Source organism: Bombyx mandarina, chromosome 22 (assembly GCF_030267445.1).
Source record: "Bombyx mandarina strain Sakado chromosome 22, ASM3026744v2".
Lineage (NCBI taxonomy): Eukaryota > Metazoa > Arthropoda > Insecta > Lepidoptera > Bombycidae > Bombyx > Bombyx mandarina.
The window spans coordinates 10,494,798-10,518,029 of record NC_143228.1 but is presented as its reverse complement, the minus strand read 5'-3'; the positions used below and the strand labels follow the sequence as shown (position 1 = coordinate 10,518,029).

The following is a 23,232-nucleotide window of genomic DNA, read 5'->3' as shown; positions in this document are numbered from 1 at the left end:
GTCACCACAAGGCGTTCCAAATTACGGGTATCGCTGGGTGCAACATGACCAAAATACCGCAATATTCTTTGTAGGCAGGTTGTGGATAGACGTTGAGTCTTTTCTATTTTTAACAGCTTGATAATAGAGATGTTGATGCGGCGGGCCGTCCATTGTAATACTTAAAATATATAGGTTTTAGGTAAGGAAGAAGCCCTTATATATAAGGAAGCAAGAATAATTATTCCTGTTATACCGGTCACTCAGATTCGCACGAATACGCAAACCCGCAAGTGTAGGACGACATTTGCAAATGATTATGCAAAGTTTTCGCTGCATTCGTGGTTTTCCAAGCTGTGTCGCTTTTTTAACAGACATCAAAGTGCCCGAACCGCGATCCTTCGCGTAGTCTCCCACACATTCGTGTGACCAGTTGCGCCCAGGATTGCGAAGGCTACGGACGTTTCGCTATTTTCATAGATCGTGATGTCTACTGTGTAGCATATCTTCATCAAAATAAATCCCATAAAAACAGCATGGCTGTTAATGATGTCTGAGAAAGTATTCAAAACTCTTTTTCTCTTCAATGTTCTATTGACGAATTAAAAAGGATAAGAAATTCGTGAGACATTACACAAGTGTAGGAGGAAGCGCAAACGGGTTCACAAATTGAGTACCGAACCCATTTGCACAGCCGCTAAGTTTGCGAATGAATTTTTGACAGCCCTTTACATCCGCGCAAACATTCGTACAATGTACGAATATTTGCGCGCATGTGAGTGGCCGGCATTAGATTCATGGAACGAATTGTGGAATATTTTGCCCAAGTCTGTTTTTAGTATTAAAAATGGAATTCGGTGATCGTGTAATGGATATTGCATTGTCTGGGGTAGATTGATGTAAAGATAGCTAATCTACAGAATGGTATACATTTAAAAAAAATTAAATGACAATTAGCATAATTGACACAAATGTTTATACGTTATGTGAAACGGAACGTGTGTTTTCCATATTTTCGCATTTGTCGGCCTTTATTGAAAGTTGAAACTATATATTATATGAAAGAAAATTATGAAAGATATGAATTCAGCACAAAACAACGTTTCGGATTTGTTAAAACTAGCCCGCAAGTTTAATTCTTTCTACCTCTCAGGTAAACCAACAAATATTCGAGTTTCGCGTATATTAAAAGCCAATTCATTATGTGTTCTCGCGTTGTTCCTGTTGCGCACGTAAAAAGTAAAGAAATTTGAAGCACGACAAATGTGGTAATAGAGTAGGCTTTTTTAATTTTTAAAAATATCTAGCTTAAATATTATTTTAGGTTTACATCAAGGAATATGTAAGCCCTTCATAGTGGCTGGGCATCAAGTTGGTCTTGTCCGACCTGATGTTTTAAAATATTTGCAGCGTTTCCCAGAGGTGAGTGAACTCCAACTCTTTGATGTTTAGTAAATGGTTTTATTGTCAACTGTATTTACAGATATTCATATGTAGCATGAAACATTAGCAATGAACTATCTTTCCAAGTTCATGTGTCACATATGAATTAAACTCTAAAACAGACTTAGCTTAATTTTGGGGGTATACTGTTATGTATATGTATTTTAATTATATTTAATATTTTTTAAATTTAAACTTGCATTTTATTTTCAGTAGTGCTAATGTTATTTGAAACAGAGGCCATCATAATAAAAATTAGGTTGTTCAAATACCTAACTCCCCTAGAGCACAACATATATTAATACTTGTTATATTTATTTTAGTCTAAATGTAGAAAAGGAATTTCATACACTCCATCACTTTTCTTTGGGTACATATTTAATTTTGTCTTGAAACTGGTGTTGTAATATGTAATATAAAATGATTGTATCTTTATTAATACATACATAGTCAATCTAAATAAGCAGATTTTTGTTGTTTATAATAAAATTTTTTTATGTAAACGATAAATGCTATACCTTTATTGACCTCGAGTGCTATGTGAAATTTCTTCTATAAAGAAATCATAAGAAGTGAGTTTGAAATATTTCTTGGTAGGATAACTGTTTTGATAGATTAGCCATTATACTAAACAATTGAGAGTTCAATTTCAAATTTCAAGGTGAGTAGTGATATTCACATTATCTATTTTGCCCTTGTAGGCAGATGACCCATCTAATAGTAAATGTTGCTCACACACTTCATCATTGTCATGGATATGGATAATCACTGCTTACTTTTCAGTACTCTCTGTAAACTTTCTTTGAAGAAAGAAAAGTCTATGGGCATGTACCCTGTAGGCTGTGAATATGTCTACTGATCTACAGTAATAAAAACTACAAAACAATAACTTGCTATGAACAGTTTGAGTGAGCTTGTTATTTAATTGAACTTGTGATTATAATCAGGTGTTCAGAATCGCGGGGAAATATGTGGAATTAAATCCTGCTTTTAGAGATTACAAAGAAAGGACCACAAGAGTTGCTGATGTCCTGCAAAAATTGAGGAAGGAGAATGAGATATGCGCATTAAAAGGATGGAGAGATGAGGTTTGGTGAAACAATATTTTTTTTTTACCTATGCTGATAGCATTGAGAGGCTATTTCAGCTTCACCCTAACGTTTTTAGGGGAGCTCACGAGGCACAAACTGGAGAGTTGCTAACACAGACCCTACAAAGAGCAGTGCTTCCCAGAATCTACCACCCGATCGGAAACGAGACCCACTGAGAAGATCCGGCGTGAAACTCAGTGGGCTGTGTCTGTGGGTTAAGCTTTTCTAAAGTCAGCCCCTTCGCTGGAATATGAAATAAGTTTTAAGAATCCAGAACAAACATGTAATCAAGTTGAATGTCAACACCTGCTCCCTTACAGGGTTGCCATGCATGATATGAGGTTTGCATGACCATTCTTCTGTTCATCAAACATGTGTTCTGTGTGAAAGGTGTGAGGTGCCACTGCAAAATGAACATAATTGTTTGATGACAAAATCTATATATTTTTTTATTTTTTTTATTGCTTAGAAGGGTGGACGTGCTCACGGTCCACCTGGTGTTAAGTGGTTACCGGAGCCCATAGACATCTATAACATAAATGCCGCCACCCACCTTGAGACATGAGTTGTAAGGTCTCACTTTTAACAGTACAACGGCAATTAAATATATCCAGTCACAAAAATCACATTACCACCAATGGAGTATTTTCTGAAAAGATTAATTAAAGAAATGTTATCCTAAAATGGTTACATAAAATGAACCATGTACAATCATTAATTATTAAGTTTGGAATCTCAGTGAGATTTAAGTTTGAAGATGTGAAGTGCTGAAAATTTTGAAAGCACAAACACTTTCTTATCCTTTAATACATAATAAAAAGTCAGCGTCGGAACGGTACTTCGATAAGGCTATGCGTCATGATAATCGCCTTATCGTAGCCGCCGCTGACTACTCCCCGAATCCTGATCATGCAGGAGCCAGTCACCGTCGACGCCCTAGACACGTCCTTACGGATCCATCAGATCCAATAACCTTTGCACTAGACGCCTTCAGCTCTAGGAGCAGGCTTAGGGACCTCGGAAACCCTACTCGACGAACTTGACAAATAGTTCGCCGTGCAACCTAACCCATGAATCAGCTCGCTGAGTTTCTCGCCGGATCTTCTCAGCGGGTCGCGATTCCGATCCGGTAGTAGATTCATTCGCGAAGCAGCTACTCTTGAGTTGTTAGGTCTCCTTCGGAGGCGCTCGGGTAGCTGTTAGCAAATCCCACCCCTCCTGGCTGAGCCTTTGCTCGCCCACCTGTCCTGGTGAAACTGGAAAGGCCTCCGGGCCACCAGTAATACTTCAATCAAAAAAAAAAAAAAAACATATTAAAAAAAATATTCAATTCATTTGATTAGACCAAACGGATGTTACTAGACAAACAGTATAATAATATGTTTTAGCATTATTTTTTTTTAAAGTTTTTAGTTTCACTTAAGAGTTTGTTTTTAGTGTTTTGAAGTCAGCACTGCGTTTTATCAAGAGAGCCTATTGGAGATGGACAGGAGTGCCATATGCCTTTTTGGTATTAGAAATTATGGCGTCAGTGTCACCGGCTATCTCAATCATCCCAGTAAAGGACTATGCATTTGGTTACAGCAGCGGAGTTTTACCAAACAAACATGGCCTGGTGAGATTTTAGACATGGTTAAGCAATGTATAATGGAATGCTTAATAGCAAACCAAGCTAAATTAATTTTTATCTAGGTCAGCATATTAGGCCAAAGTGCTAAAATTACTGCCCTTGCAAATTTTCAATTTAATTACATAATTTTAAATTTGTAAAAAAACCCTTTAAAGTGTTACATACAGGTCAAGCTAATGAAATCGTGATAATTAAGATTATTTTAATTTTGTATTCATAATCAATCTTCATATTAGGTAAATGGGATTGCTTTGTTAGCGGTGGTCTCGCAGTTGGATTTGGTATTCTAGAGACAACTATAAAGGAGGCCGCAGAAGAGGCATCTGTGGAGGGAGAATTGGTAAAAAAATTGGTATCAGCTGGCTGTGTAAGGTACGTTTTTTATTTTCGCAATAAATTTTTCTCTTTGAATATAGAGGGTCTAAAGTAGATGAATCACATAGTATTAAGTGGTTATACGAAACTTGAATTACACTAAGACATGAGATTGAAGTACTAATTTTTACTGGTGGTAGAACGTCTTGGGTGTCCGGACGGGTAATACCACCACCCTGCCTATTTCTGCCGTGAAGCACTAATGAGGTTTGTTTTGAAGGGTGGGGCAGTCATAGTAATATAAAAACTGAGATCTTAGATTCAGATTTCAAGGTGCGTGGCGGGTAACAACTTAACATTAGGTGAGCTCGTCCAACCATCTAAACAAAAAAAAAAAACAAAAATCGTCACGATTAAAGTAATAGAACAGATTGTTATTAGCGAAGGTAGAACAAATTGGGATTTTTTTTATAACAAATATATGTGTTCTTCTAATTTCATTGTGTTTATGCTGTATTTTTGAAGACACATTTGTCTAGTTAATCCTTTTTTTGTTTTTCGTTCATTGTTCCATTTATAATGTATTGAAATAATATTCAATAGTGTGTGTGAGACCATATGGATAAAACAACGCTTCCTGTTTTATTAATTACGTATGTACATATTATTATGTGACTTTAATGTGATCTGACTCAGTGCTTTATGTAAAACGTGGTCATTAATAATTAACATAAATAAGATTGAGAATTAATATTGAGTTAAAATAGGATAGATGCTAAGTATTTTTTTTGTATCTACCTCTCGAAGGTGAATTTATAGCCCATCCAATGAGTGGTTAGTGTTGCTTATAGATTATATATTATATTTGCCGGTCATCGTTCTCACCGAACCCGTTGCTAGCGACGTAGGTCTCGGCGAGTAAATTAACCCACAGACACAGCCCACTGAGTTTCTCGCCATATCTTCTCAGTGGGTCGCGTTTCCGATCCGGCGGTAGATTCTGCGAAGCATGGCTCTTGCTAGGGTTCGTGTTAGTGACATCAGGTTTGAGTCCTGTGAGCTCACCTACTAGCCCAGCGACGTTGACATGGTCTCTCTAGATTATCAGCTCAGGTAGGAAAAAAAATTATATATATTTGAAAAATTCTGGAATCCCAGAGACCAATGTGGTTCACGCCTAAGTTATAGAACGCTTGACTGAACACAACTTCTATACCTGTGATGATTTGAAGCTAAAATAATCGACGAGCTCTGTTGATGGTTCCTTACATTCTCTTTCTTAAGGTTTTTTTTTTATTTATTGCTTAGGTGGGTGGACGATCTCACAGCCCACCTGGTGTTAAGTGGTTACTGGAGCCCATAGACATCTACAACGTAAATGCGCCACCCACCTTGAGATATAAGTTCTAAGGTCTCAAGTATAGTTATAACGGCTGCCCCACCCTTCAAACCGAAACGCATTCCTGCTTCATAGCAGAAATAGGCGGGGTGGTGGTACCTATCCGCGCGGACTCACAAGTGGTCCTACCACCAGTAAAAAATGATTGAATGATCGTTTTAATTTACTTAATATCTCGCTTAAGAATATCTGGAAACGTATTGTGATTCAACGCAATAGGTTCGGTAGAGTCTGTTTTGCTATTTCACGATAACGAAACGCGTAAAAACACGTGTACGTTTACGTTAAAATAGGTATACGCAATTACTGTTGTCCGAAAGACTGATAAACACACACGCACACACGTGCGTGTTACTGTATAATTCTTATTAGTAATAAATTATGAATTCAATCTGTGACCTTCGTTTACCGCGCACCATGTTAGCTTAATTTTTTACGCCATATTTATATTACTACTAGCTTTTGCCCGCGATTCCGTCCGCGTGGAATATGTAGTTACTTTGGCATAACGCTAAATTTTACCCCCACTTCATTTGCGTAGAAAGTGAAAATATTTTTTATATGTTATAAAACGCGATGTTATATACCCTATAAATGAGCTATCTAACACTGAAAAAATTTTTCAAATCGGACCAGTACTTCCTGAGATTAGCGCGTTCAAACAAACAAACTCTTCAGCTTTATAATATTAGTATAGAAGTATAGATTATTTCTTAAAGAATACCATGTTGTATTAATACCATTAATTGAGTATTAGGTATATATGTTTTTAAACGAAGATAATTGAATAGTACATATATTTATTTATTAAAATTCAATTTTGAATCTAACTAACAATTTGTTGACAGTTTCTATTTTGAAAGCGAGCGAGGCCTGTTTCCAAACACGGAGTACGTTTATGACCTTGAACTGCCTTTGGATTTCGTACCGCAAAACGCTGATGGCGAAGTCGAGAGCTTCGAGCTGCTCACTGCTGAGGAATGTATACAGCGAGCTCTCTCGCCTCAGTTCAAGACCACCAGTGCACCTGTACTCATAGATTTCCTCATACGTCGAGGTTATATCAATCCGGAGAACGGTAAGTTTTATATCTCCAATGTTCAAAGAACCCTCTCATTGTGGCCGCCGGTAACTACATTCTCGATCCTGCGGACCGAATGGTAAACAGTCGACGTCGCCCAAAACACGTCATTTCGGATCCTCCCGATCCACTAACGGTGCTTTTAGGTACCTCAAGCACCGGTCATAATCCTCGCCGAACTTGTCGCTTGCAACGAAGGGCTTGGCAAGTAAATTAACCTACAGACACAGCCCACTGAGTTTCTCGCCGAATCTTCTCAGTGGGTCGCGTTTCCGATCCGGTGGTAGATTCTGCGATGCACGGCTCTTGTTAGGGTTCGTGTTAGCAATATCGTCAGGTTTGAACCCCGCGAGCTCACCTACTATTTTGGTTAATCTAGAATAACTCCCCAAGGTTACTAGAATATGTACGAAAAAAAATGTTCAAAAATTCAAGATATCTGAAAATTCATTCTTGCATATTATGGGAATTTTGGCACAAGCTAAAGGTAATCCCAAGCTTGGTTCTTAAAAAAAATTGCTTAAAAATTCGAGTTCACGCCTCAAGCTCCTTAACCCTTTCGCTACTATCGGTGACTATAGTCAAAACGTCACCTGTACACAATAGGCGATTATAATCGCCGACTGAAAAATACCACCTATACACGATAGGCGATTAGCGCACTTTCAGCACGGAGCTCCGTTTCCTGCGAAACATTTTGCAGCGAGGTCTGCGTAACGAGAGGGTTAAAATTAAAAAACGGTGCGCGTGCAACTTGGCGCACGTGAATGAAGTGAAACTTCTTTTTCGATATGTAGTATTGTGGTTTTCTTTATTTTTCATCCTTAAATCAGATTGCTCTTGTGATAGGGATGCGAAACCTTCCACCGCGATTTCTGCAGTAATATATATTTTAAATTATAGATTGAAAAATATATATTTTTTTTCATTAAAATATTCGCATTCGCATTCGGACGCATTGGACGCTACTCGTTGCTAACGCTCGCGCTGGCCTGTAACAGGTATACTACGCGCATGCGTTCGAGTGAAACGCATTGACTCTCGCTCTGTCTCTTTCTATTCCCCCTCCCCAGGAGCGTTAAACGTTTAACGCAACATTGTTGGAAGTCGCATTAGAAGTTTCACTTCAAAAACCCATGACCTCGCCCAGTCGAGAGATACACGTGGAAACTAACCAAGCTCAGATTCGGTACCGTGAAACAAATGTTTTCAGAGCCAAACTATCGGTACTTGGTCGAGTTGTTGCACGTACCGTTGCAGTCTATTTACAATTGGCCGTTTACTCACATGGTCGCCGCGGCCGCCGTCAACGGAGACGACCAAGGCATATACGACGACAACTAATTTTCCATTCGTGCATAGATTAGGAAATTTAAAAAAAAAACAGATACAAAAAAAATGCTGTGCTGTCGTTCATTTTGTATTATTTTTAGTTTAGATACCTACATTGAAAAATGTGATGTATTTAGTGAGATTATATTTTTTCATTGTCAGACAATTATTATTTAACTAAACGACAAAATGTATTATTATATTGTAACTGGTATTGTGTGTGCATTTTTGTTTAACAAACAATTAATTTTTATGTGATCGTATAGTATTTAACTTCGGTTTTCGCCAGTGATGGATTTACGTCTAGGGCGGCAAAATTTTTGAAATGCCAAAATTTCAGAGACAAATATAAAGATACTCAGTCTCCTTTAAAAATTAGTTCAGATTATTTTTTCTAAAAAAAACATATAATGTTATTTCAAATTTGAATTAAAAATATTAGATCACAATTTATAAAATTTATTCTAACATGGGTGGCGCGATAAACAGGGCTAAGAGCCCTCGCCCGCGGCGACTTTTTGTAGCGATGCTATCGCGCGTTTTCATCGCTACAGCCGAGATGCTGCCGCTGGATGTATACCATCGCCCAAATCCGGTATCGCTACTATCGCGATGCTGTCGCGCTTCAATCGCGACCCAAACGCGATTCAGAATCTACACAGAAATGTTTGTACGCGTTTGCAGCGATACAGTCGCGATGCTGTCGCGCATGTGTATCGAATAGTATCGCTACAGCCGCGCGTTTGCAGCGAACGTTACAAATGCGACTAAAGCGCGATAGTAGCATCGCTACGAAAAGTCGCCTTGGGCGAGGCCCCTAAGGCGGCATTAAGCCTAAATCTGTCACTGGTTTTCGCGAGGTATTAACGCGACTGACCGTCACTTGCTCGAGACAACGAGAACTGCGAAGTATTAGAAACGTCGGATATAACTATATGAAAATAATAAACAAGCAAGATCAAAACGTATATTATATTATGATCATTTAAAACGTTTCTTCGTTATCGTTCGCTTGCACGTTACAAATCAACCGTGGTGCCTAAATTTTATTTAAGCAATATTGATTGTGAGTGAGTGAATTTTCTATTTTAGTATTGTAACTGTTAAAGTTTTAGTTCATTGTAATTAATAGTGTCATAGCTTATGCTGTTGCTGAGCACGCTTAATTTCTGTGATACCGTATCGGTTTGATTGATAAAACGCATTGTTTTAAATTTTATCATTAGCTTTATTAAACATAAATTGAGAATCAGTGTTCTTATCCAACCTTTTTTCCGTTTTTTTTTTTTTGAATATTTTATTTAATATCGTGACTCATTGTAAATTATCAGAATTGTTTAGTATAAAGTGTTTCGTAATATATTTTGTATCATACATTCGCTTAAGTCAGGGCTTCGTATAATTTTAAAAGCACGGTTTAATGCGTCAGTAACGATGTCTAGTCATACGTTACGTTCCGTTTCGTGTGGGATGGACGATAAAATAGTTTTTCAATGGAAATCGGGATATTTTTTTTTCTGAAAAACATCTCATGGAACCAAAATACCCTGATTTCAAATGAGCTTCGCTTGAGAAGTTTTATCGGCAGGAGATTTCATTTGAAAATGTTCCTTTTTATAAAAATCTTATCGCCCATTTTGCACTAAACTTTTGTGGTTTTAACACGATGCTTAAATTATTTAGGATAAACCTAATTAAAAAATGTGTTGCAATAGACTTGAAGTAATATTATAAATGTTATTGTCAACCGTAATTTTACGACACCGAATGTGTAGATCCAACTACATGTTTACTTACACCAGTGATTAAAATTGCTTAATTATTTATTTTTATTAACAATGTTACCGCATTCTGGAGTTTTTAGTCTATGGTGACGTTAATTTTTAGGATCATGATGGGTGAAAGAAAATATGCTTAAAGTAATGAGTTTGTGTTAACTACTTGATACCAGTTGGTTGTTATACATTTAAATAAAGAATAAAACGTTCAATCCTATTAGTCATCCTGAGTTTTACCTACACAAGCTCCTTTGGTTCCTTCCGAAGGGCTGGTGGACAAGACCTACAATCTATTTCTGCAGTAATAACGTATTTCGGTTACAAAAGTAGGCCCGTATGCAAGACTTCAGATTAATGTCTGTATTTAAAAAACGACCACGAGAACGTGGTTGTTCCATCACGAAATTTAACGTACATATTGATAATTTATACGTCTATTAAGTGTATTTTAATAACGCTTAAATTTTGATAAAAGTAAAAATAATGTTCTAAAATTTCCCGTGATGACGTCAAAAAAATATTTTCCTTTGCATAGGTGAATATAAATCTATCTTTAATTAAATACAAATCGAATGTTTGGCCTATATGCGTTCCTAAACTGTTCATATGATTGTGATGTAACTTTGACACTGCCAGGGAATATTTACTTTGAAAGTCCTGTGTGCGTTTTCTAACGTTCTCGATAACGTAAAAGTTAACTGAAATGTGTATGGAGTTGGAAGGTTTGCCTACGTTTACCGCTAGGGGCGCTGGCCCAACTGCATACAAATTTGAGTTAACTTTTACGCTATCGAGAACGTTAGAAATTCGCACTAAGCACACTGAACGTAATGTAACATACGTAATACAAAATGTAATAGATAATTATTAATACCTAATATGACAGTTGGTTAGTTAATTAAGGCTTAAGAACACTGGTCGATCTGTATTCTATGAAAACAGTAATCATTCTCTATTAAAAAATCTCACTGTACATAATTATATTATTTAAAGTTTGATTAAATGCTTCACAGCTACTTAGATGTTAAATATACATAATGTCTTTTTTCCATTTTAACTTTGTTCGTGTTATTTTTGTATAGTTTTGTGTAAAAGGAAAATTATATCATTAAATATTATCATTAAATACTATCATTAGCAATCTTATCACGATTTTTGTAGAAAAAAAACGGCTGCGTCAGGAAATATGTTGCGTTTTAACCGATTTCAAAATAAAAATGAAGAGAAGGCATACAATTTATTAACTTATTTACTACTTAAGTTCGAAAATGACAAAAAAGAGTTTTCATCTCGCTACACCTAATTAGCTAAAGTTGTTAACTATCATAATGCAATATTTAGATTATCGAGGCCTTAGTGTAGGAAGTTTGGAGTGATAGTTAAGTTAAAGAATTAGATGTTGTGGTTGACTATTGCACTACTGTCACGTCTGAGTCTATTATTCTATTACAGAAAAATCACTGAACCGAATTACAGATTTTATTTTATTTTGATGCGAAAAAAATGAAGTGTGGACGTGGATTAAAATACATTTTCTAATTATACGATTTAAAGATATCGAATGACACCGATGTGGGAATGTATCGTTTAGAGGCATATTTCGACATACTATTATCAAGTAATTTGGAATATTTTAATTTTAAAGTGACCTATAACAAGTCAGCTGTTATTTCACTAAACACTATTGTTGATACAATCTGTATGTTATGCCTGATAGTAACCGATATTAAAATTATTTGTATGAAGAAGATTGCTAACAGAATTTACAGTGAACATAAATAACATTCAAACACTCGATAGCAATATAAGCAGAGCGTGAAAACTAAAAAGTTGAAATTTTTATTTTGATAATTTAATTATTAAATGATTAATTTAATAACTGATAATTTAATTTGATTTAATTTTTTTTGTATACCCACTAAGCCACCAAGGATTCGACATCTGACACGAACCATTTCTGACATCGAATAATTTAATAATAGTTTGATCTTTACCATTAAGATTCAAAGATCCCTTTACTGTGCTAAATACGGCCTAAACTTCTATTCTCATTCGAATGATTGCAATTTCATTTTTACTTTTAAACTTTTTTTTATTTAAAAAACCTAAATTACTGTAATTTCAAGGTACCGCGAATATGTTGCATAGCTTGGTCGGTAACTATTTGGTTATCAATGTAAAATTAAATAGATAGAAAATTGTTTATTTCATATTAAACTAACTTTACCTTAGAGATCAACGCTTAGTCGACAGAAAATGTTTAAAGTTTTTTTTTCAGTACACACTATATCGGAGCGTGCGAATATTTGTTCTTACCTTAAATGCGTGAATATCTAATATACCACATTTACAGAAAAAAAAAGTGCAGTAAAATGTTTGAACCGGGGTTAAACAGTCTTGGTACGTTTACAAGGCTCAGATGTGAAAGTAATGTTAATTATATTGTTACACTACTGACGTCTAGGTACTTAAAATAGTAGTTAACCAATGAGCAACCTAATGTAGTATTTAAACAGTGACATTGTTTTGAAAATACATAGTAACGTGTCCGATGTTTTATACAATTTTATAGACGCGGTATTGGCGTAAGATTTTGTAAGAATAATGTAAATGTATCCAAATTACGAATGTATTCCATACATATATTTGCGATAGTAACAAGATAGAGTTTTTCTTAAATAAAATTTTAATGTTAATGGTTTTGTTTAATTTTCTATTTATTTACGTAATTACATTATTATTTCTCACCCCCAAAAAGATTCTCATAATTAACGTCCCCGCAACTGGTGTAGGGAGTCCATCACTCGTATAAATATTAGTCTATCCATTAAGTACATGTATTTTCTACATGGATACCAAGTTTCAAGTCAATCGGATGTATGGTTCAGTAGTTATAACGGAACATTCGTAAAAACCATATATTATTAAACCATATTTATATATTTTGAAGTCGTCGTGGCCTAACGGATAAGACGTCCGGTGCATTCGTGTTGAGCGATGCACCGGTGTTCGAATCTCAGGCGGGTACCAATTTTTCTAATGAAATACGTACTCGCCAAATGTTCACGATTGTTTTTCACGGTGAAGGAATAACATCGTGTAATAAAAATGAAACCCGCAAAAAATATTAATTGGCGTACGTAATTACTGGTGGTAGGACCTCTTGTGAGTCCGCGCGGGTGGGTACCACTACCCTGCCTATTTCTGCCGTGAAGCAGTAATGCGTTTCGGTTTGAAGAGTGGGGCTGCTGTTGTAACTATACTTGAGACCTTAGAACTTATATCTCAAGGTGGGTGGCGCATTTACGTTGTGGATGTCTATGGGCTCCAGTAACCATTTAACACCAGGTGGGCTGTGAGCTCGTCCAACCGTCTAAGCAATAAAAAAAAAATAGTATAGATGAATGCTAATGTAATAACAAAGTATCTCACAGTGCAAGAGACAGTGGAATATATAGGTAATCGTTCTGACCAAGTTACTGTGATACAAAAATATCAGAGTTGAATTTTTAGTGTGTCATATTCCTATTGACGTAAGACAGATGGCGCGCTAATAGTTTTAGGAAGACACATTTAACGAGTTACAGCGAAGCCGGGTTTAACCTATATCAAAATAAAACACCTGTTTTTTAACTGAACTTTATTTAAAACGTATTCATTAAGACGGGATCGTAGTTTTTACAAGTACCTGATTTTTCATTCTCAAACTCAAAGATTAGATTATCGATTCGTTTTTACAATAACAAATATACAGGATAGACTTTTCAAGTGTAATTTGGAATCTAATATAAAATGAAGAACGCAACATCAAACGCAAACCATGGAAACCATAAACCATATTTTCGTGAGTTCTCTTAGCGTTTTTCGCTATACTTCGCAGTTTAAGACATTTTAAATGAAAATTCCGCTCTGCTTACGCGTCATAAGGGACCCGATTCTGAAAGCGAAACCACATGGTGAAATATTGGTCATTGGCCATGCAACACCGAGTTATACACGAGGGTTTATTGCAGCGCTCGGGGAACCGGGGTTAATTACCCCAAATGGGGTGAAATGAAATTTTGGGAGGTAAAAATGAAACTTTTGTGAGTAAAAAGTATATATTGAAGTGAAACTTCTTTAGAATCGTTGTGATTTCAAACTCGATGAAACGAAATGAAATGAAACGAAATAATTTTTTTTTTTTCAAAATTATTTTGGGGGCTATAATATGAAAGACGCTGAAAAGAAGCGATTTCGTTTTTTTTTATTCTTCGCCATATCAACTTACCTACACAAAAATATTTTGGGGTAATAATTAAAAAAGTTCCCCGACCGCTGGCTTATTGCATACTTAGCATATGAACATTATTCTTTGTGACTCAAAGTTCTTGCTTGCAGAGCGTCTCCCTTACTCCTCGTAAGTACATTTATTAGTATTCAGTCACGACTCCAAAACATGTTATAAAAGCGTTACAACTACATTTCCAGTATAAAACGAGAACAGTTCAAACATTTGTTGATCTTTTAACCTTTTGACCTCTACAGTTACAGCTGTCCCGGGATAGGATTTACTCGTGTATTTTTTTTAGGGCTTAGATGGGTGGACGAGCTCACAGCCCACCTGGTGTTAAGTGGTTACTGGAGCCCATAGACATCTACAACTTAAATGCGCCATGTTGATGATATGACGTGGCGTTCAAAAGGTTATTCGGATCGGAGGTTAGTAGTCATCGCCACGGGACACGACTTCCTTGCAGGTGGGTCTGAGCAGGATGGTGTGTTCGAACTGTGCGGTGTAGCACCCCTTGATGTCGCAGAGGGGCGGGTAGGCGTCCACCACCCCCTTGTCGCAGAGGTCCTTCAGCGCCATCGCGTAACGAGAGGCCCCGGCGCGTTCCAGCCAGCGTTTGCAAAACGCGAGTGTACCAAAGTTCTTGTTGATCACATTCAGAAGCTGTTTCGACGATTGCAATCTAAAAATTGACATTTATAATTTAATTTCATTAATTCAATCATTGGTATCGCTAGTCGCTAATCGTGATCACCAAAACTAAAAGTATTCGAAAAGAATCATAAAATGAAAGAAAGAAAGCGAGCGATAATTTTATTACATTTTAACTATCAACGATTGATGATTGATGAATTAAATATCAATGATTGATTAACTATCATTATTTTTCTTACTTTCATTTAACCAAAAACCTATTGATTGACCTATCTATAATAACATAAACGGAGATAAAATATCTCCAAATGCGGTTGCCAATAAGATGACGAGTTAAAAATGTTATTTAGATTGTAACAAGAAGAATATGTATAAAATTATATCTGTTTTGCTTATTGAGAAGCATTAATTCATCAAAAAGAGTTGGATGGACTTGACTGTACACTACACGTGACTACCGTTAAAGATCTTAAAGAAACGAGATTTTTTTTATTGCTTAGATGGGTGGACCAGCTCACAGCCCACCTGGTGTTAAGTGGTTACTGGAACCCATTGACATCTACAACGTAAATGCGCCACTCACCTTGAGATATAAGTTCTAAGGTCTCAGTATAGTTACGTTAGAATGAAAAACAAATAACTGTCCTACTCTTAAATGCTGGTTTTAACTGTATTTTACCTCAACGGCACAAATTGCTGATCGAAGTTTTTCATGTAGTGAGAGCAATCCATGTCATCGTGAACCTGACCACGTCCAGTGGATCCGAAAGTTTCTATAGCGTAGATTTCGTTCTCCTCCATGCGCGTTGTCTCGCCACCTTTCACTATCGGGACTGTCTTACCGGCGTGGATTTCTATAGGAAATAATAATATTTTGGATTGGATCGTTTAATGAATAAATATTTATATGTTAACGTCTTGTTAGACATAACCGTCTTTGTTCCATAAAAGTTTTTGCTTCACATAATAATCTATACTAATATTATAAAGAGGAAAGATTTGTTTGTTTGTTTGTTTCGAATAGGCTCCGAAACTACTGGACCGATTTGAAAAATTCTTTTTCCATTAGAAGCCGACATTGTCCCTGATGAACATAGGCTACTTTATTTTTTTTTTTTTTTATTTTTTTTTTTTGGTTTCGTGTGTGTTTTAATGTTTCCGAAGCGAAGCGAGGGCGGGTCGCTAGTATATAGATACAAACATAACTGGTATCTAAAGTGTCAAAGTTTGCACTTAAAAGCTTTTTAACAATACTTTAACAAGGGTATTATTATTTGTTAATAGGAATACAAAAGCCACATATATAATTAATGAATAATAAAATATAATTTCATAAAATTGTATTTTTTTTTATTGCTTTGATGGTTAGACGAGCTCACAGCCCACCTGGCCTTAAGTGGTTTCTGGAGCCCATAGACACTTACAACGTAAATGCGCCACACATCTTGAGATATAAGTTCTAAGGTCTCAGTTTAGTTACAACGGCTGCCCCACCCTTCAAACCGAAACGCATTACTGCTTCACGGCAGAAATAGGCGGGGCGGGAAATAGTTCATTATGACTAAAGCATGCCAAGTCATAGGTTATTAACTTTACAAAAAACGACTGGATTTGACCATGTATGGAATTACTACATTGTGTTTGAGAGTGTCCCCATAATATCTAAAAACCGACGATTGTTGTTTTTTCATAGTCTAAGTATTCACACAGGGGTACAGTTATTGTTAGTATTTCAAACATCAACAATATTGCAGGTGGGCTGTTTTGGGTTGGTGTTGTTTGAATAAACTGATATTTTTCCATGATTTAACTAGTTTCAGCCGTGTGTTCATAAGCAAAATAATAATTGACAGATTTATTGTTTCTGTGCTATGTTTCAAACTAAACTTTTCAACGGCTAAATGAATTTGGATTTATCAAAAGTGACTTTGGCTAAGAATTGATTACCTAGTATTAAGTGAGTTACTGGACTCAAAATATGAATTCCCCAAACCACTGAGATAACGTCTTAAGTATGTAGTACATTGTAAAAAGACTGTCCTACATAGATATAAGTAAGTTATAAGTTGCTGATAAGTAGAAATGAGAACGCTGAATATCTTAAGTTTTAGGCTGTGACAACTTCTAATAACATAATGGATCTACTATTATCTACAATAATAATAATCTATTACAGTAATCTATAAGAGTGCATCTATAATAGTAATCTATTGTGAATGTTTGCGGATTTTTTGGCGGGAAGGCGAGGAGTGAAGTTGTGTGATTTATTTTATTGTCTATTTAGTGTTTCTTCAGGTTTAAATGTGTAATAACAGTGGTTTATTAACTGTTTAATATCTGTGAAAGTGCAAAATAGTGGGAAAATGAAACAAAGCCGCTGGACGTAACTTCTCGAGATCCTCCAAAAGGTATACTGAAAAAATCTCAATAAATGACCACCATTTTACTAAGATAATATTTCATCCGATATCATCTCATCTTATTTCATTTAATTTCATCCCAGTTGATTAGTGTCTCAAACTAATCATCTTCATTTCACTCAATATTATAAATTTTCATAAAAATAAGAATATAAATTAAGACTTGACCTAAAGGTCTTAGGCTGGTTTTAGTGTCACGCGGACCGTCAGTACGGATCGCTCCGCGCGTACGTGATCCGCGCTTACCGTCCGCATATGGCGTTTTAGTATCATCCTGACAGCCTGAGCAGCGCCGCGGTGTACAGACGCGCGCAATGCATCCAACGTGGCGAGTGATATTACTTATTGTCCTATATTACACAAGAAAAAAAAAATAAGCGAAAAAGGAAACTGCATGTTCACCCTTTAATAGAGCAGAGAGCCGACGCGGAAGAATTGGTCACATTATAGGGTAATTCGAGGGCTGACGAAACAAAATCCTTTAACTACTTTCGTATGTCGACCAGAATTTTTGACGAACTGCTGTCAAAGACAATAAATAAACTGGTCTGTCTGGTTTTTGTACTGCGCGTCAGAGGCATCTCACAAACATTTCCTCAAACGAAATTCATCGATCAACGACATATTGCCATGATTGTACTGCGCTGATGCGTGCGCTCCGGACGATACTAAAACGCTCAATGCAAGGAGAGGCGCGCGAGCAGCGGTCCGCGCGGTTAGCTCCGCGGCACGGACGCGTCATGCGGACGGCTGCGGAGCTGTCCGCGCGGACGTTCGTCCGTACGGATCCGTCCGCATTATTCTAAAACGCTCCCTAGGATTAATACAGATCGGTCTGTGCGGAGCGATCCGTACTGACGGTCCGCGTGACACTAAAACCAGCCTTAGTTACCAGGTCATAAAATCCCTTAAAAAAAAGTGAATGTTTGCGCTTACAGTCACTCTTATACTTACTATAAGGTTCAATTGAATGTCCATTAAGATTACGGATTGGTTTCACTTGGTACATCTGCCCATCGAGTTCGACTTCATGTGACTCCATTACCTGCGATTTAAAATATCTTATTTCAATATATTTTTTATGCATATTGACATTGGCAAAATCAATGGTAAAAGCATTCCAAAGGAGCCAAATTCCTTTATGAAAAAAAATTACATTTTTAAACTGTTAGTCTAGTGTTTAATGTAATTTATGTAGTTTAATTAAGGAACACCCTTTAAGATTTAATTTATACAGAGTGATAGAGAATATATACTGAAAACAATATATTTTATTAAATAGAGCGGTGAAAGGCTATTTGGTTTAAGCGACATTTCGCTTAAACACAAATCTCTATTAATTTTACCTACGCATTGTACGCAATTAATTCAAATAACAAATTACAAGCAGTCAGCAAGAAGGGATATTAGATTATAATTATTATTTAGACATTAGTTTACCTTTGTTTTATATGGTTAGGTAACGAAATACGAATATGCAAAAATAATAATATTTATAATTAAAAATAGCTTTATAGTTTAATCTGGCGTTTTCTATTATTATCCTTTCATTATATCCGACATTTTGAATAGTTTACAGTTTTCGCAATCATGGATAATAAAATTATACTTAGTTTAATTTTCATTTTCCGTTCATGCAATATAGTTTAATTTGGTTTATATTATCTATTGATAATGTTACTATATAGCATTAATGTTTTCTGTAAATATTGCAAAAAGCGGTAATAATACAGCGTATTGGTAATTACCTCTTGTACAGCAGCACCTACATCGCAGAGCCTTACATCAACCCCTGACGCTTTAATGCCAGCTTCCGTAGCCTCTTGAACGCCCTTCACAAGGGGATCATAGCGTGGGTTAAAGTGTAATGTAAAGGCGCAGTCAATAATGCGACCATTTATGTGAGTACCAAAGTCGATCTTCACTACATCATCATATTCGAGAACTGTTGTATCACCTTGAATAGAAAATAAAAAGAACATTATTGAGGCAAATAACAAAAGAAGAAAAATTCAGTGTTAATTATTATCTTATGACATTGTTTATTTTGTTGTTGTTGTGGAAGTAGGTAGCAATACATATTGAACTGTATAAATATTTAGAAAACTGGGTATCAAATTGGCAGGAAGGTCTTACCGCGTAATAGTGTAATAAATAGGATAAAAAAATGAAAACTCTCATGGACAGCTTGAGACTGAGATTTCAATTTGTGCTTATTGTTTCTGTTGTTTTTATTTAGAATAAATAAATAAAAAAACATTATTTTATAGTAAATTTTGTTATTTTTGCAATAAGTAATGCACTTACCACAGGACTCTCTACATCACCCTTGGTTGACTAGTGTAGCGAATGCCTCAGGCATTAATTCCGCAATTGTACTTTTGTGCATGAATAAATAAATAAATAAATTTATTTGTTCTTTACCTGTGTTAGGAGTATAATGCGCCGCACAGTGGTTGCGGCTGCATCCTGTTGGGAAAGCTAGACCTGCTTTGAGCCCATCTTCACCAATAAGACGTCTCGCAGTCTTCTCTAACTCTTCACAAATATCTATCATTGTCATGCCAGGCTTGATCCAATTGCGGATATGTTTTCTTGTCTGATATACAATTTAAAAATAGTCAATTTATTCATAATGTTTTATTCTAAAAATAAACTGTTTTTTTTTCTTTATTTTCATCATTACACCGTTGAAGTAGTCATAATCCAAAGCCATAATCATCATTGATTTTAGATTGATATACAGTAAAAGCTCTTTATTCGCGTGGTATATGTTCCGTAAATATGCCGCGAATATAGAAAAGCACATTTACAAAGGGTATTTGAGTCGACTATTATCAAAGCCGGCAATGTGACTTTTGGACAATTATTGGTAAATCAGAAAAAGGAATTATTGACTTTGTATTCCATTGGCAGTCACAAAACTCTTCTGATCGACATCTTAGATAAATAACAGGTTAAGTATTAACCTTTATTTAATGCAGGTTTTGAACCGTATTCTTTGAAGGAGACGATTATATTCAAATCAATCTGTATTGACATATCAATAATTTTTTTTTGTCCAAATGCACAGATTGCCACCTTTGATAATAGACGACTCATTTAACGCTAACGCTAACGGCTTAACAATAATAAGCAATGCCGGAAAATCAAAATTTTCTGTCATGTTTTTCTGTATTTTCTATCACTTTTTTTTATAGCTTTTATGGATGGACGAGCTTACAGCCCACATGGTGTTAAGTGGTTACAGGAGCCCAAAGACATCTACAACGTAAATGCGCCATCCACCTTGAGATATAAGGTCTCAAGTATAGTTACAATGGCTGCCCCACCCTTCAAACCGAAACGCATTACTGCTTCACGGCAGAAATAGGCACGGTGGTGGTACCTACCCGTGCGGACTCACAAGAGGTCCTATCACCAGTAAAAACTTACTAGTAACATCAAGTTTGCATACCTGCCTGTGGGCTTCAGCAGCATGTCGGATCTCTTGATAAATATCCTTATGTAATCTATCAAGAGCTCTTTTCTCTTCACTTGTAAAACGATTTTTTGCTGTTCTCTCATCAATACCCTCAGCAGGACCATGGTCCATAATTTGACCCTCAGGAAAGTTTCCTATTTAATATTACATAGTCATTTAACTGTTATTTACCCTGAAATCCATTTAAGGTCAAATGGAGATAGAGCTTTTTCTTACAGTTAAAGCTGAACCTAATTATTGGTAAGAAACCCACATTTGCATAAGAAATCCACATTTTAAAGGCAATAAAATTAGGGTTTTTTTTACAACTTCATTTCATGTAAAATAATGATTTTAGAACATTATTGATTACAATAGCCTTGTAATTGTGATATGATATCTGTTATTTTGTATTAAATAGTATTATGAAATTAACCAAACCTTGGATAGTGTGATAATAGTTACTATATGGTTGTTGTAAACATCTTACTTTTTATAGATATTTCATTATATTTGACAAAGCTGACATTTTCATAGATAGCACATAATGACTGCCATCTCATTTTTTATTGCAAAAATGTATGAATAAGTTCTGGTGTCCAATGACATTAAATGGTTATCATGGATTTTCACAATGTGAATACCCATAATTTTTTGTTGCCCTTTTAGGCTGACAGTATTCAACCCATCTTATGGAGAGTGGTTACCATTGCTCCCACGAGCAACATTCATACATCTGTAATGCCTGGGACAGAGCCAAGTCAATGCCTACCATAGATAGCAGTATCTTAAGATATGCAATTGAAATTTCAGTTGTGTTTCACTGTGTACTCTAACATTTAATTTAACTCTAGATTAACTAATTTAACTCTATATAATCGGTAGGCAGCGGCTTGGCTCTGCCCCTGGCATTGCTGAAGTCCATGGGCGACGGTAACCACTCACCATCAGGTGGGCCGTATGCTCGTCTGCCTACAAGGGCAATAAAAAAAAAAAAAAAATATAACAACATAAATATCGACAAGTGAAGGCTATTTGGTATCTTTGTAATTAAAGGTTCCTTATATTAAGTATTAGCATCAGCAATTCGATGTTTTTAGTTGAACTTCAATTAAGTTTACCTCATTCAAATGGCTGAAGAAGTTTTTTTGATATGATATTTTATTCCAAATTTTAAACTTCAGATTGCCATTAAAAAAACAAAAAACTTTAAATGGCTTTCCTGTAAAGTTGGAAAAATGTCGCTTAAACCAAATTGCCTTTCGACCCTTGATATGTTTTTGGAAAGTAAATTTAATTAAGAAATTGTAACTACCATCAGGAAATAGTTCCGCTACTGGTATAGTAGGTGGGACGGTCTGCTCCTTAGAAGATCCTTTTCCAGATTTACTCTTATTCTTCTTCTTTTTCTTTTTCTCATCACCTTCACCAGCATTCTCTCCAAGAGATAAAGCCTCTAATTTTTCTGTTGTTGCAGTCACTTCTGTCGGACTTTCTTTAGCAGTTTCACCTTCTAAAAATGTTATTCTGTTTGTATTAATCGTCATTGTTATTGCGACCTTTGTACTAAGATAATGATAATTTAACAATATTATGATGTTGATGAACTTTCGTGATTTCGAATGGCGTATTTTGAATTTGTCTTCAACATGAAAAACTTATATTTGTACATATAACATTTCTAAGACTATTTGTGATGTACCAAAATAGATTTTCAAATGTTATGGAGGTTATTTGTAAGATAGCTATAATCATAGCATTTTTGACTGCACCTATTATAATCTCTTTATGTTAACTGATTCCATCAAGAGTGGAAAGTAATATTTATTAAGTTAAGGGTGCATTGAGTATAAATAAAAGTAGACACATAACCTTAAAAACAATTAACGAGAGCAAATGGCGTGTTAGTTACGGCGAAGTTTTAATGTACAGAATTCTCAGTTATTTATTCTTTAGGTTGTAAAAATTGCCTTTATAATAATCTTTACCTGCCTTCTTCTTCTTTTTTTTCTTTTTCTTCTTCTTTGCGGGATCTTTTGTGTCCCCTTCATCGATAACCTCTACATCGTCATCTTCTCCATTTTCCACTACATTTTCGGTAACATCATTTTCTGTTACAACTGCAGCCATTCTAGTGCTGAATTATTAAGATAATAATTAATTGGGAACGAAATGTAAACAATTCTGAGAAATGCTACCTTTTAAAAGTTTTTTCTTTACATAATTGTTTACGGCCTTTGCCTACTCAACCTTTTACCTCCTAGGGATCGACCTACCTTTTAAGTGGCTGTGTTACATTGACCAAAGAAAATAATATTAAAGCACCGGTATTCAAAGTGAATTAAGAACTATCCGTACAAAATTTATAATAACT

General features: G+C 35.7%; 2 protein-coding genes across 2 annotated transcripts; one reads left to right on the top strand and one right to left on the bottom strand.

The window, feature by feature from the left end:
- The first annotated feature begins 704 nt into the window (after positions 1-704).
- LOC114253533 (uncharacterized) lies at positions 705-12,744 on the top strand. The gene is made up of 7 exons (XM_028188454.2): positions 705-1,132; positions 1,304-1,401; positions 2,370-2,510; positions 3,951-4,128; positions 4,380-4,515; positions 6,706-6,935; positions 8,152-12,744. The coding sequence occupies exons 1-7, from the start codon at positions 1,051-1,053 to the stop codon at positions 8,280-8,282; spliced, it is 996 nt and encodes a 331-aa protein (XP_028044255.2). The 5' UTR covers positions 705-1,050; the 3' UTR covers positions 8,283-12,744.
- Positions 12,745-13,924: 1,180 nt separating this feature from the next.
- On the bottom strand, positions 13,925-23,141 carry und (methionyl aminopeptidase und). The gene is made up of 8 exons (XM_028188394.2): positions 22,847-23,141; positions 22,174-22,371; positions 20,853-21,013; positions 19,820-19,994; positions 19,144-19,352; positions 18,350-18,440; positions 15,655-15,829; positions 13,925-15,003 (listed from the first exon to the last, which is right to left on the bottom strand). The coding sequence occupies exons 1-8, from the start codon at positions 22,986-22,988 to the stop codon at positions 14,751-14,753; spliced, it is 1,404 nt and encodes a 467-aa protein (XP_028044195.1). The 5' UTR covers positions 22,989-23,141; the 3' UTR covers positions 13,925-14,750.
- Positions 23,142-23,232: the final 91 nt, after the last annotated feature.